At 40.1% G+C, this 16133-nt stretch overlaps 1 protein-coding gene across 3 annotated transcripts; it reads right to left on the bottom strand.

Annotated features, from left to right (window-relative positions):
• LOC109948906 lies at window positions 3119-7859 on the bottom strand. Of its 3 annotated transcripts, XM_020562768.1 has the most exons (4): window positions 7462-7859; window positions 6040-6164; window positions 3493-4171; window positions 3119-3401 (listed from the first exon to the last, which is right to left on the bottom strand). In XM_020562768.1, exons 1-3 carry the CDS (start codon window positions 7466-7468, stop codon window positions 3500-3502), a joined length of 804 nt encoding a protein of 267 aa, XP_020418357.1. In that variant the 5' UTR covers window positions 7469-7859; the 3' UTR covers window positions 3119-3401; window positions 3493-3499. The 3 variants fall into 3 exon arrangements, 2 of the variants coding, with proteins under 2 accessions (XP_020418357.1, XP_020418356.1); XR_002271352.1 differs by having other exon boundaries at window positions 3119-4602; XM_020562767.1 differs by having other exon boundaries at window positions 3119-4171.

Raw genomic sequence — 16133 nt, forward strand, 5'->3', positions numbered from 1 at the left:
CCTAGCAAAAACCAACCCAGGCTGAGAGAGCAAGCTTCCTCTCTTACTAGCAAAATCCAGTAGCCCTATTCACTCTTCTTCTTCGTTCTTCTCTGTTAACAGACTATTTTCAGAGTCTGTCAAGCTGCCGGAAGAAGTAATGCCCTTCCTTTACCCCTTTTTAGCCAAGATCATCCTGCAAACCTTGTCTCCCTCATCTTAAACACTCCCATTTCTCCCTAGGAAGCCTTATTTTCCTCTTTGGTGCTCAACTCATGCTGACCTTGCTCCCATGCCACAATCTCCTCATGCTAAGCTAAAACTTTATCTGTAAGCAAGCATAAATCACCTGTAAGCAGCCATCATTTTCGTTGGTGAAGGTAACCAGAACACTTCCTAAGGCTTTACTGCCCTTTCGAAGTGCTTTTGGGGCTTAATTTTCGAACTCAGGCACAGGGGGCAATTTCAGTAATTTTCCTTTTACGGCAGCCCAGCCCATTTGCAGCTGCTGGAAGAAAAAGACCCCCACATAAATTGGCGACTCTGCTGGGGATTAAGCCATTATCTTCATCAATACCACCAAGGAAGAAGGACAGAGCCAAGCTTGTCATTCAAACACCATCGTTGGAAGAGCTGTTGCTAGATGCAATAAACCAAAGAAAATAAAGAGATAAGAGCATTCCTTCTTTCCTTTTCTTTTTTTTTGGCTATCTGCTTTGCAGAACAAACATGATATCGATTGCTCACATGCTCCCTTTGTTTATGCCTTAGATCTCCATTCTTAAGTAAAACAAGATCTTGTAAGAGGGCTGGGGGCTTTGGCAAATTCATCATTCATGCCTTTGAGCGAACTACACATGCAAACTCCAAAATACTTGGGGGTTTCGTGCCAAGCAAATCTGTAAAAAAAAAAAAGAGAGGAGTCAAAATTCAATTCCAAATGACTTGGGGGCTTCCCGCCAATTAAAAAAAAAAGGTCAAGCACAAGCACTTCAAAGTTTCTCATGCTAAACTAAGCTATGCCTTGGTTCCAAGAGTTGTGTGAACATTATTCAGCAAGTCCAACTATATCATTCCAAGCCAAGTTACATTCTTCCAGCTCCTACTCTACAAGCAAAGAATTTATGGCACTTACCTCATTTCAAATCTTCTTAACCCCTGCCCTATTTCAAACATCATACTAGTATATATGCCCCTTAACCCCCAAAGCTCAATTTATCCATGCAACTCAAGATTGAACAAGTCCTCTTCGGAACGCTGCTTGCATCACCTCCATCTTTAGCACTGCCCACAGAATGCCCTGACTTTCTATGCCAATCTCGGTTCCACACTCCACATGCTCTCTATTGGAGGCCAAAGATAAGAAAATCTTTCTTTTTCTTTCCTACCTTTTTAAGATTTCACAATAAAATATATATTATCATGCCATATGCCATACTTGTAAAAGCAGCACAAGCATGTCATCTATTCAAATATAAACATGTAATGATAAATTTTTTTTCTTCTTATATATATATATATATATATAAATCATGTTTTAGGCCAATACCAACAGAGTGAAGTTGGGCTATTCAGCTTCCTTTATTTCTTGTCTTTCACTTTGAAAGGAATACAAACACTAGGCATTTACACACTACTCAAAGCACGAGTATCATCACGTGCTTTAATAATTTCCAAAGCATCACATGCTTGCATATTACTGAAAGCAACCTATGTTGGTTTAATATTGATGCGTGATTCATTCGTTAGTTAATGATGTTGGATGACATTCATTTGAAATCGACAAATATCAATTATATTCATTTACAAGCTGCAACACATGTATTATTTTAACCACCATCTGCTTTGGTCATGCAGAAATTATATATCTGTCAAGCACTTTGTCCTTTTAAAGACGATGAGTACACTTCTCTACACCTCAAGCCTCAAGGAGCATGGGACCCTATGTTCCTGCACCGATCAGCATCTCAACACGCTCAGTGGCACCAAGCCATGCCAACAACAAAATTGTGCCATAGGAGATGGTCTAAAGAGGAATCATGCCAAGAAGAAACAATCCAACTCCAAAATCATGCAACTCAAACATTTCACTTGATGCAATCATTTCAAGCAAAATCAGATATCACAAGATCAAGCTTTTCAAGCAACACAATCAACATAAAAATGAGAACTTGGTGTTTCTAGCTGCCGGAAGCGCAGAGAAGAAGCCATGCTATCATGCCAAATTGTCAACATTGCAATAGAGGGATATCCTAAGTTCATCACGCCATGCAATGACCCAAAGCCATCGAAGGCTATTTGGGAGCCTTGTGGAAACATGGAAAAAGCTTACGAGTGTAAATATTCAAAACCTTCAAGTTATAGCACCCCATGGCCACTTACTGATGGATGGGAGAATGGTTCCAGCAGCAAAGTATTCACATTGGACATGCCGGAAGAACGCCACTTGGGGGCTTCATTTGGTTAGCAAGATTATCAAGAGACAGCTGCCGTAACCTCTCATAACCGCACAAAAGTTGAAGAAAGTGCAATGGGTTATGAGCTGCAAATCACTCTTTGATTAGTTGGGTTATGATCTGTATAATGTAAAGCAGCAGCTGTGGCTCTGTTAAATATCTCTGCAGAGCATGACAGCCTACTGCAACACATGCCAAATACATGCCAATCTAAGCCACAACCTTTCATGCTATTGCAAGACATGCACACTCCTTGGCCCTTTCATACTTGGGGGCTTAATTTGATTGGAGTATTCATCAATGCAAAATGGCTCAAAGCCTTACTATTGTTGAGTTGCTTTTACACCCAAAAAAAAAAAAAAAAGCACGCCACTTAGCAGTAAGACATGCCAAGCAAAGTCACTTGGATGGGGTCCGGGGCCATCAACAAGCAGCACGCCAAAGCAAAATAATATGGGGCATGCATTCTTGAGCTGCTGGAACAACGAAACCATTGTCCCCTTTTGATAAGCAACCAGAATATGCAAAACATCTAGGAATTTTACAAAGAACATGCATATACTAGTCAGACCCTTTTTAAGTATGACAAGAGGGTGTTTTTCAGGCCTAGTGGTCAGACAAAATTTTGGCAGCATATACCTTGTTTTTAAGGATATCCAACCTGTCAGAGAATCTCCAGCAGCTCATAAAAATAAATTTTGCCAACCAAGCAATATTTATATATAAGACATGCAAATTACAACATGCCTCAAGCATTCGGAAGTTAATACAAGCTCCAGTGATTCAACACTGCATTACGAATTCATAACGACAGGGTCGTTAGAGTGTCCAAAAGAAAACGAAAAAAAAAAACTACAGTCAAAGCAAGATAAAACTACACATGCTAAAGACCCATGCAGCCTATGGTCTTCAAGGGAACAGAACCACGCGCCAAGATAATCAGTCACCAAGCCAAGAGGAGACAACCTGCAAGAAGAAGACGTGTGTCAAGATCAAGTGATGCTGGAAGGAGTAGCCCGATAAAATAAAAAAAATAAAAAAAAGAGGAATTATATACCTTAAAGCTATGAAGAATGCCCAAAAAGAACGAAAGAAGCCCTAGGAGATGATCTGGTTGTTGTCTCCGTCACGCACTTAGCAAGGGAAAAGGCATGCACTTCCCTGCGCTGGCTATCCAATTCCTGTTGCTTAATGTTCAAAGTGTCGGCATCAGCTTTCACCTCACTAGAACCATGTGATAATTTCATGCTATGAATGGCCCGCACTCCAAAGACAGCACATGCTAGGTTCCTCACGAGATTGATGGGGAAGTCCACATGAAAGCCCAGAGTTATGGCCTCACATATCTTAGCACCACCATCAAAAAAGGCTTTGAACGCCATGAAGGAATTCTCCCAATCTTGCCAAGACATGCTTTCCTCCGATAAATGCCCCATGGAAATGGAAACATCATCCTCCTTATGGCTGTCATCAATAATCTCACCACGAGGCAGCACTGCTGGAAGCTGTGGAGAGGTGCCGGAAGTTATGTCGGATGTGCTTAGGAAAAGAGGAGTAGGAGGCAGCACTGCTGGAAGCTGTGGAGAGGTGCCAGCAGTTGTGTCAGATGTGCTTAGGAAAGGATGAGCAGGAGGTTGCGCTGCTGGAAGACGCAGGGCAGTGTCAGCAGCTACGCTGGACGTCCCAAGAGGAGGAGTAGGAAGTGTATCCTCCGCGACTTGTGAGATGCTCTCAACCTGAAAAAAAGAAAAATTGGCAGCATGTACCTTGCACCTACCACAACCTGACCTGTTGAAATCTCAAGCAACTCATGCATTTCAGCCAGGCAGAGTGTACAGAACAAGCTGGAAATCTTTATCTCAATGCATTCCAAATTGCAACAATTCATGCATTTCATTGTTTCCAACCGAGCAAAGCGTACAAAACAGGCCGAAGCTCAATATCTCAAGCATTCTACATCAAAAGTTCTGATAGAAAGTATGCAACAATGTTGTGTTCCAAGTTCCCGACAACATGAGCTTTAGGCTCTCAAAAAAAAAGGGGGGGGGGGGGTACAACTCGGGCCCAAATGCAGTCAACTATGCTAAAGATCGATACACCCTGCAGTTTCAAAAGGAAAAGCTACTACACACTGAGCCAGCCAGCCCCTACAACAAAGAAATGCAGCCTGCAAAGCGAAATAAGGACAAGTGTTAGAGAAAGATGGTGCTGGAAGATATGCCCTTTCTATTAAAAGAATATATATATATATATTACGGTGCAAAGAAGGAGAATCGGACATCTCAACTAGATCACGGTGCATGACTAAAACGGAATAGAAGAAGCGCTATGAGATGATCCTTTCGATGTTTCTACCATGCACCAAGCGCCATTCTCAGTCGCTCATTTGTCAAGGAGAAGGTCTCGTAGCTTACGGCACTGGCTCTCCAATTCGGGTTCCTGAGGGCTTGACGCATTAACGACAACTCTTGCTTAAGGGGATCATGCATACATCTTCATGCTACAAGCAGCTCGTGCTCTAAAAATAGTGTGTGCTATAACTTCTTCTAAGCATTCAGCGGGAAGTCCATGCAAAATCCTAATAAGACACACGCTTAAGCCCTTTCAGCACGCTGCTGTAAGGTCAAAAAAGGATGTTTCCTTGCCAACCTTCAATCATTCACAAAACATCTTTGGTAGTTGGGGCTGTCAACTCGCGATCGAACCACTGTGGCCAGCCATTAGTGATGCTGCAAGGGTATTAAAAAAAAATAAGGTGGCCGCCGGAAACATGCCTTTCTTCTATTCAACACCTGGAAATGCGAGTAGCTTCCTAAGCTTACTCAGTGCCTATGATCGAATCTTGGCAAGTGTTTCTAAGCTATGAAGGTAGTTGTCCATTCTTCAACCCATCATGCAAGGGGAAATAGGCCATCACTCATCACAAAGGTCATCGGGACTTATTATGTGAGTCCCTGCAAGAATTACCAATGAGGAATATGCTGTAAAAGGGCTAAGTATGAAGCAGGTTCTCTGTGTTAAAGCCAAGAAATCTCCACACTAGCATACAAGCTATATGAACTTCACGGGCCAAGCAAAGCAAGTTATCTCATGCCAAGCGAAATGCATAAACAAAAAAATTTGAAGCATCATGCAATCTATTACTCGAGCTTATGACAAGCAAAGTTCCCTCTCCATGCTCAATCAGTCATTCCAGCAGACCCTTTCACAAATTACAAGCATACGCTCGTAATGCATATAGTTCAATCAAAGAAGGTGGTCAAGAACGTAGCACACGCAAAGTATACGCCAAGCATGCAAGTCAAGCTCACGCCAAAGAAAAGGCTTAAGCAAATATCAAAGCAGCATGCAATTTATCCATGGCAAGCAAAATTCTCAAGTAATTCCCATGACAAGCAAATTCTCCCTCAAAATACAAAAGATTCAAGCATTGCAGAGCATGCATTCTGTCAATTTCTATTTCCACAAGATCGGAGAAAAGTCCAGATTTAATCAAGCGTGTGTTCACAAGAAAAACAAGCCTAGGCTAAACACCAGTCTATGTCTATGCCTACAAAGCCAAAAGAAAGACTCAAGATTCCAGTGAAGGAGCAGAACTACTTACTGAGAAATCGAGATAGAAATCCAAATTGCCAAGTTGCGAAATTGGTAAACTCGAAGCTTCCAGCGACAATGGATACAACGCAGGCTTTCGGCACCCTCCCCTGCCTGTGCCAGAGACGTATACACCTACATAGAAAAAAACGCATCATGCAAAGTTCAGCCTTTTCACCAGCTCAAAAAAGGGCCACCACATGATAAAAGGGGATGCTGAAAGCATAATCGCTATTGAAGCATAATTTCCAAAGACAAGTTGCAAGAGACCAAAACTCACTTTCATGCTATCAAAATCCTAGAAAATTAGACTTCTCATGCTTTCTCATGCTTTGGAGATTCTAAACAAGAGAATATGTTAGCCAAAATCAGACGCCGGAAAGGTACTCATACGCAAAGGGAGGCGCTGGAAGCATAATTTTCTCAAAGTGCAAGCAAACTCATCTATCAAGCATCTGACAAAATTCAAAAGGCGTGATACCAATCCACATGCTAAAAAATTTCATTTCATTCAAGCATTTCAAGCAATTTGAAGAACTCATGCTCTTACGACAATACCTTTCAACATCATGCTCTCACAACAATATTGCTCAAGAACATGCTCTAGCAATATTCAGATCAGCACTCAATGCCAACAGAAAGGACATGCTAAATTCCCAAGAAAAAGCAACATGCCAAGCAAAACTTATACACAAACTTTCCAACCATTCCAGCTAGAACATCCCACCTTTAGAAAATCACTATAAATCAAGCTTACAACCAAAAAATCCCAGACTTTCCATATTAGAACTAGACATATCAAGATTCATTTGCCCAAAATTTCGTTGCATTTCAAGCTAGGGAAGCATGTCAAACAGATTCCTAAAACAGCCCATGCCACAGGAACTGCACAGCTCCAGTAGCTTAGCCCTTACTTTGAAATTCCACCAAAAATTCATTTTTTCTTCAAGTGACGCATGACCAATTCCAACATAGCTATTGAGAAGTCCATTTTTTATAAAGATCCAACTCAGATTCGAAAAGAAACATTTCAAAAGTTCAAAAAACAACCAGCAAGCTACTTTGAGATATTTTGACAAACACTTGGCATGCATACCCAAGTGAACTCGTGTGACTCTTGTTTATCACCAAGCCAGAATCCTAAACCAGAAGTTCAACATCAGAATTTGATTTCTAGTCCACAAATGTTGGGAAGTACAGAGGAACTCAAGCATTCAAGCATAGAAAACAAGCATGCAACAAAGGCATCAACATCAACTCCTGAACATGCTTCAGAACAATGGAGGCAGTGATCACTACAATGGGTGGATGATCCTCAATTTCGGATATGCTATAAACAACATGATTTCGAGCAAATTTTGTGAAGTAAGCACAGTCATCCGAGTATCAGAAGTTAAAGATACATGCAGAAGCAGAATCTGCAGAACCTCACCAGCCATGGATGAACACAGAAGTTGCAGACCAGCTTTGAGGCATCAGAAAAATTCAAAGAATTCAGAAAATTTTACAGGCTATAGTACTCGAGCAGATGAGCAACTTTCGTCAAAGAAGTTTTCTGATCCGAGCTTCCAAAATATGACTTATGTACTAATGCACAATACCCACGGGTTTGGGTCTTGAAGAAGAAGAAGAAAGAAGAGAATGAGGGAAAACCAGAAGTAAATCATGTCAAGACAAGTCACGTGCTTCAGGCACATGCCCTATCCCATTTCAAACAAAACATTTTTCAGTACCTGCTCTACTTCAAACATCCTTCCAGCACATGCCCTATTTAAAATATTTTTTCAGCACCTGCCCTGTTTCAAATATCCTTCCAGCACATGCCCTATTCCAAATGCCCTCCCAGCACATGCCCTACTTCAAGCATTCTTCCAATATCTAGCCATCATGTCGCACACTATCACATTCACTAAGGTTTTGTCTGCCAAATTCAAGTGTTTTGGGGCTGGTGCTGTAAACTCAATACAAGCCAAAGCCAAGCAGTACCAAGCATACATGTACAAATCAAGCATACATGCCAATGCCAAGCATCAAGCCAGATACCAAGAATACATGCCAACATCAAGCGTGCAAATCAATGCAACTCTTGCAAATCACAACCATGCAAAATCAAGTCTCTCTAGTCACTCAAGCAAATAAATCATGCAAGCTAAGTTATTTTGAGCTAATCCACCAAGCATTTTCTCCTATATCATGCCACAAAATAGGCCAACTCTTGGTAACTCTAGTAAGTGACCTCCAAAATTACAGTGTCTAGGAAAATTCTTCAAGGCAACACCCTCGGTGTTTAAGAAGGATTGGGTTTTAAGCGGGACCATTGCGACCCCTCCAACCTTCCCGGAAAAGACCTGGCTGTAATTTCAGAGACACTTAACTGGTCATCCTTGAGTTGCTCCTGAACCCATGCCATGCCACTGCAATTTATTTTGGGCTGGAAATTGATTATTTGGACCATTTCAACACACATTCATGGCCCCAATAATCAAGGGGGCTAATGTTGAGGCCCAAAAAATCCACGCTTCGGCCCAAAGAAATTCTCAGCCCAATGCGATATCTTACCGAGAAGAAACCCAATTTGGGGCACGCGAAAGTTTGCCATATGCGCTTATACACATGCCACGCCAAGCAAATAAACAACATGCCATGCTACAAGCTTAAGTGGGCCCAAGCCACGCAAGATGCCCGGGGCTTGCTTGAGTGGGTTGTGGTATGGATGGTAATAGGTCGTCATGAGGCCCATTGATGGGTCAAGAAATGGAGGTTCCGGGTTGCTTGGGAGCCTCGAAACCCAAGCCCATTTCTTAGGCCCAAACATGTGGGTGAGCACAAAAGGGAAAATAACTCAATCAAAATAACCCAACCAAAATTAGCCCAGTCAAAGGATAGCCCAACCAAAAGCCCAATGTTTAAATAGCCCACTTATTTAAATGAAGTACCTTAGCCCATACAAAATTCCACAATAAGCCACAAAAGCCTCAGCCCTTTGCTAGAAAATTAGAAGCCACGTAGAAGAGGTCTGCAGGTTCACTGAACAGAGTTATTGGGAAGTGCCAGCACATGGGAATGGATCAAGTTCCAAAATAAAACACCAGAGAAACCAAGGGATGTTAACATGCAAGCTACCAGGAAGAGAGACACTCTTCAAACCAACATACATATCCCAACTCCTTCCCTATCAAAACTGGTTATAGGAAAGAGTGAGAAAGAAAGGAAGAAAATGGCTGGAAGTAGAAATCTTCTACTGAAGTAGCCGCAGGAAATGAGGCCTTGAGCTCCAAAATCCCTGATTTTGTGCAAATAGATAGAGAAAAATCTCACTAAAATAGGGAAAAGTCAAGATAAGAAAGGAAAAGGGAAGGAAAAAACTTGCTAAGTTGGGGAAGAAACCATTAGGTTTTCTTGGGGAATGAAGGTTTCCCTCAGCTATAAAAGGAGGTCCCTTCCACCTAGCAAAAACCAACCCAGGCTGAGAGAGCAAGCTTCCTCTCTTACTAGCAAAATCCAGTAGCCCTATTCACTCTTCTTCTTCGTTCTTCTCTGTTAACAGACTATTTTCAGAGTCTGTCAAGCTGCCGGAAGAAGTAATGCCCTTCCTTTACCCCTTTTTAGCCAAGATCATCCTGCAAACCTTGTCTCCCTCATCTTAAACACTCCCATTTCTCCCTAGGAAGCCTTATTTTCCTCTTTGGTGCTCAACTCATGCTGACCTTGCTCCCATGCCACAATCTCCTCATGCTAAGCTAAAACTTTATCTGTAAGCAAGCATAAATCACCTGTAAGCAGCCATCATTTTCGTTGGTGAAGGTAACCAGAACACTTCCTAAGGCTTTACTGCCCTTTCGAAGTGCTTTTGGGGCTTAATTTTCGAACTCAGGCACAGGGGGCAATTTCAGTAATTTCCCTTTTACGGCAGCCCAGCCCATTTGCAGCTGCTGGAAGAAAAAGACCCCCACAGCAATTTACATAAGCTAAAATTGTAACATATGCATAATATTTAAACACAGAGAGACACCCATAAAATATTTATAAGATCATAAGAAGTAAACATAGCAAGCGTATCTGCTGAGTTGTTGACCCTTCGTTTTCCAGGATCACAGTGAATTGTTGACCTTTCATCTTTTCCATTACATGTACAGTTTCAGCCTTTGCAGGTGTCTTCAGCTCACGATCAGTGACTAGTTCAACTCCAAGCATTAATCCCCTTCCCCTCACATCCCCAATAACTGGGTAAGCAACGGTCACCAGAGGCCATTGTTACAATGTCAGGCACAACACCATGGCCCTCAAATCCCCAGAAGTTGCTTTCTTGTTATGAATTAAGCGTCTCTGTGAAAATTCATTTCTAGTTATAATTGATGTGCACCTCTTTACTTTTCATTCATGGAATTAGAATTGGACAAATGAAATGCAATGGGTTTTTTACTCCTCCTCATTGCACGTCTCAGAAATACAACTTCACTTAACTTGAGGTCTTAAAAAAAAAAGCATCCAATATCTTTGTTGGAGAAGCAAAAGAGTTTTAAGAATGCACACCAACCTTGCGTATGTCTCCTTCTCTCACTTAATCTAACCTTATACTTGATCATCAATGAAAATGCATTATTATTATTTTCAAGCAAAAGACTTATGGTGGTAAAAAGAAAAGTGGTGGTGAAAAGGAAAAAGGGTTGCAAAGCTTAAAATAAGTAAATGGCCATTTGAGTTGAGCAACCAACCAAGCCCTGTCTGTATTGTTATTTGGTCGGATGAATCTATCCGGTGTACTGCTGCATGCACATTCCAATTTCCAATTCTGACTCGTCTTCCATCTTCAAATTATGCTGCACCCTAACGTCACTTATTGTTTTTGCAAAAATATGGGGGATGTGCTTTTCCTTCTTCAATCACATTGCAGCACAGGTCCTGTCAACAACTATTTTAAGCTCAAATGGATCAAATTCAAGATATATTTGTATCGAATGCATTTAATCTAGCACACACTATATTGTCAAACTGTTAATTTTAAATTGTACATATCGATATTGAGAATTTATGTGTTCTCAAAAAAGTCGTGAATTCTTAACACTTTTCATACGTGAATAGGTAAGATATTTTAGAATTAGTCTATATTATAAGAATTTAATTGATTGGTAAATATTTTGATATCCTAATTTGACAACATAGAGTAAACAAAAATGCCTTTCTCAAAAAGAAATTGAACTCAAAATATCTTTTTATATTTAGTATCTGTTAGTCATCATAGTCCCCACATGAGCCTTGGATGATTCCTTACATGGAGGAATGCCATTGAAATGGTTCTCCCAATTATTTAATATTAATATTAAATAATTGAGAAAGATAATTAAATATTATATATATATATATAGAGAGAGAGCTTCCATTGAGGGATCCCTCAAACTTATTTGAGGGACACCCCTTGTAGGCCCCACTCCGGATTGTATTTCACTAATCCAAACAGTCTATTTTGTAGATATTCATTCAAAGATCATCTCTACAAAAAATCACTTGAATCCGATATCATTTGACCACTCAATTAAGTTATTGAAATTTTAGCATTTTCTTGAAGCACTGTGTTCATTGATTTTGTAAGACACAATTGGACGTCGAAATGGTTTCCGATTTGTCTAAATTTTTGTAAGGATGATCTATGAATAAAAAATAGATGATTTGGATCATTGGGAAAAAAATGGTAGGGTACCCTAAAGGGCGTCCCTCAAATAATTTTATTTGAGGGATCCCTCAATAGAAGGGGACTGTATATATATTGTTGAATGAAAGTTATTAATTACTTAGAAATTTATTTGAGGGATCCCTCAATAGAAGGGGACTGTATATATATTGTTGAATGAAAGTTATTAATTACTTAGAAATTGTATTCCATTCCACCTCTCTCATATTTTTGGTTGGGGTAAATGTAAGATGGAGGTGGCTGGTATTCCAAACAAATGAGAGGAAATATCAAAACAAATATTGCAAATCTAAGCATATTAGGGAATGAAAATGGTAGCCAAATGGTAATCAGGTAAGGTACGCACTAAAACCAAAACAACTAATCAGAAAAAGGTGCCATGCTTTGCTTTAGTGCTTCTTTCGATTCATTCACTACGTTGGCTTTTTATGGTCTACTTTCCAGTCAATTTCTCTCAACGCATCGATTTTTAATTGTTTTTTTTTTTTGGGTGCTTTCAGTTTCGTGGGGAGGAAGGACAGATGGTTTGCTTGATGCATCCAAAAGATGTGACACAAGCCTAATAATTCTGTTTAAAGTTCAATTAAACCATCCAACAAGAAAATAATTCAATCCAACCATTGATCCTCAACCAAAATATGAAAATTAAAAAAAAATAAAGGAGAAGTAAATGCGGATTAGAGAAGTTGGGTCAAGACAGTGTGCATGTGTCTCTACCCAAGTTTGATTCCTTCTCTCCATAGATATATGCATGATGCTTCAAATAAATTGCATAACTATAATATGTGAAGCAAAAACATTCAAGAACAAGAAACCCATGTGTAGGTGTGTATACAAACTGAAATGGCATGTGATGATGTGAGAAACCAAATAAATGATGATGTGAGAAACCAAAAGAAATGTCCAGAAAAGCACCATGGATTATGATGTAGAGGAAAGCTAGGGTTCACCTTTTTCTTTATAGTCTAACCATTAGAAAGATATTTCGTATTAAACACCGAAAAGAAAATGAGGTGAAGGTGAAAGTCATATTTAGAGATGTTTCACTTCCAAAGATATTGCGTGTTTTCTGCGTAGGATTTCCACATCCCTATCATGGAGGTCAAGTTACTTAAAAAAAACAAGTGTCAACAAATTAAACTAAAGACCTCCATGGACATCCCTTTGATTCCAAACAATCTTCCTCGATAAACAATTCTCACTCCATCTTCATCCTTCATGAGCTTGAAACCAGAAACCACTGGATTTTGCACCAGATTGCACTCATCCATATTAAATCTTTTCAACACTTCCTGAGCATATTTTCGTTGGCTAATGAAAATACCATATATCTTTTGCAATACTTCAATGCCAAGAAAATAGCTCATTTTCCCAAGATCAGTCATATCAAATTTGATCATCATAGATTGTTTGAACTCTTTGAACATACTTTCATCATTCCTAGTGAATATAAGATCATCAACAAACAATTAACATACCTCCATTCTTTGTTTTGGTGAACAAAGTATGCTCATATGGACACTTCTTCAACCCTTCTCGTACGAAATACGACTCTATACGACTATACCAAGCTCGAGGAGCTTGCTTAAGACCATATAAAGCCTTTTTAAACCTATACACCTTTTGCTCGTGACCTTGCTGTTAAGTAGAAAGGCAGATTTGACATCTAATTGATAGACCATCCAAGTTTTCAATGTAGCAAGTGAAAGCACAACTCGTATGGTGTCCAAGCGAGCCACAGGTGCAAACACTTCAGCATAGTAGACTCCGTACTGTTGGCTGTACCCTTTTGCGACTACCCGAGCCTTGTACTTATCCGCTTTGCCATTCTCATTGAGTTTTGTTCTAAAAACCCATTTCACGCCAATTGTTTTGCCTCCAGGTGGTAGCTCGGTCAGTTCCCATGTATCATTCCTTTCAATTGCTTGAATTTCTGCATCCATTGCTTGCCTCTATATTTTACTTTTTGCAGCCTCTTTATAGGAAATAGGATCAGCATCTATGAAACAAGTGAGCCAAGTTTACGTCCACGTCGTCCTCCTTCGAGAGTCCTTCACCACTCACATAATCCCTCATCCATCTTGGTGGTCTTTTTATTCGAGCTTCATAGGGTGGGCTTCCACTTGCCAACATAGTAGAAGGAACAATGTCTGCCACATCACCTTCAATTACTCCTTCATCCCCAAGAGTTTCTTCAACAACGCTCACTGTAGATTCATCTTCACTGTTACTCTTTTCTGTACCTTCTTTCTCTTCTGGTTTCCATTCAAGATCAGCCAAGATTGCCGCCTCATGACTTTCATCCCAATTCCAGCTTTGATTCTCGTTAAAAACCACATCTCGGCTCACGATAACCTTCTGAGAAACAGGATCAAATAGCCTATAAGCTTTAGACTCTTCACTTACCCCAAAAAATATACATTTGAGGCTCTTGTCATCAAGTTTGATTCTCCTGCTGTCAGGTACATGCACATGAGATATGCATCCAAAAATTCTGAAGTGATCTACATATGGTTTATATCCATTCCAAGCTTCTTCAGGAGTTCTGTTCTTCACGGCAAATGTCGGACTTCTATTTAGAACATGCACAGTCCAATTTACTGCCTCGGGCCAGAAAAGTTTTGGAATTTTCTTCTTAGCAAGCATGCTTCAAACCATGTTCATAATAGCTCGGTTTTTCCTTTCCACCACCCCATTTTGTTGGGGAGTGTACGCAGCCGTCAATTGTCTTTGAATCCCATTGACTGTACAGAAATTAATAAACTCTTGTGATGTAAATTCACCTCCATGATCAGTGCGAAGACTTCTAATGAACATCTCAGTTTCCTGTTCAACCCTAGCGTTATAGTTCTTAAAGGAAACGAATGCTTCTGACTTTTCAATCAAAAAATATACCCAAGTTTTTCTACTAAAATCATCGATGAAGGTGATGAAATACCTTTTCTTGCTGGATGAGATGGGATTTATTGGTCCATATATGTTTGCATGCACCAATTGAAGAGTCGCAGAAGCCCTCCATGTGCTTTCTTTTGGAAACAGGTCTCGAGCTTGTCTTCCTACAAGCAGTTTTCACATACATTTTCTAGAGCTTTGAACTGAGGCAGCCCCTTAACCATCTTTTTTTCTTGGAAAACTTTGAGACCATTCCAACTGAGATATCCGTATCGACAATGCCACAGTTGAGATTGGTCAATAGTTATAGACGAAAAACACCTTTGCTCATTTGGTGAACATCGTGCGAGTATAGTTGATAAGGTCATAATTTCACACATTTGCATGCCTTCTTTGCTTAGTAATTTTGTTTAGTTTCTCTTTATTTTGAGTCTCTTACCTATGTTTGTGTGTTTTGTAGGTTAGGACAGCAAGGGGATCACATTTGATACAATTCATGCATGTTAAGGGTTGATTAGCACAAGAGGAATATGAGCTTAATGACAGAACCAATTTGGGCCACACTCCTTGTCAGTCCAAATTCGTGGGTCATCTTGCAGGCCTCATTTCAGCAACCTACACTACTTGGATGAGGAGACATGCTTCACAGACGTTGTTCCAATGGGTGTCTAGTATAACATATCCAAATTTCAGCCCAATTAATGATAGCTAGAGTCCTTGGCCTGTCAAACACTGAACCATGCTCTAGGAGGATTTTAATATGTAGCTGCCAGCTGGTGAGCCTTGTACTCCACACCTCCCTTGAGCCATGTGCCTCACTTCATCATTGTTTGACTTTGGACCTGACATGTTGAGCAAATTAGGGAGGCATTTCAGTTATGGAAGTCAAAAAGGAGCAAAACATGGCATGCTTAATTATGGATCTTGTCTGCACAAATCAAGGACCATTTTTCAGGAATTCTGGTAGGCTACACATGGGAGACAAATCAGTATGGGAAGTCAAAAAGATGAACAAAAGTCAAGCTTTCCATAAAGAAACCAAGAAAAGTCCACCAAAGCATTTATTGGGCAGTTGGAAAAGTTGGCATTTATTGGGCAGCTTAGGCAATTGGGAGCAGCTAAGAGAGGTGTGTTTCACCAGCCAAAGGGGAGCACGAAATTGCACTCTATAAATAGAGAGTTGCACACTCATTCAAAAGAGAGAGGGCAGACACACACATTCACTTCATCCATTACTCTCATACACATTCAGATTCACCACAAAGAGAGAAGGGAGCTTGGAGCTGTCCTGGGAACTACCTTGCTGCCACCATCTAGTTCTTCTCCTCTCTTTATCCTATCTATGTATTTCTTATTTTCTGTATTCATAGTTATGTCTAACTAATCCATTTAGTTAGGGCTTAGGATGAAGCCCTAGTCATGAATATTCAATGGTATGGATGATTTTATAGTTAATTGATTTCCTTGCTTTTATTATCAAGTTGTTAATCTCCAGTTTATTATGTGCTTGATGTATGTTTTCT

The sequence above is a fragment of the Prunus persica genome, chromosome G4, assembly GCF_000346465.2.
Source record: "Prunus persica cultivar Lovell chromosome G4, Prunus_persica_NCBIv2, whole genome shotgun sequence".
NCBI lineage: Eukaryota > Viridiplantae > Streptophyta > Magnoliopsida > Rosales > Rosaceae > Prunus > Prunus persica.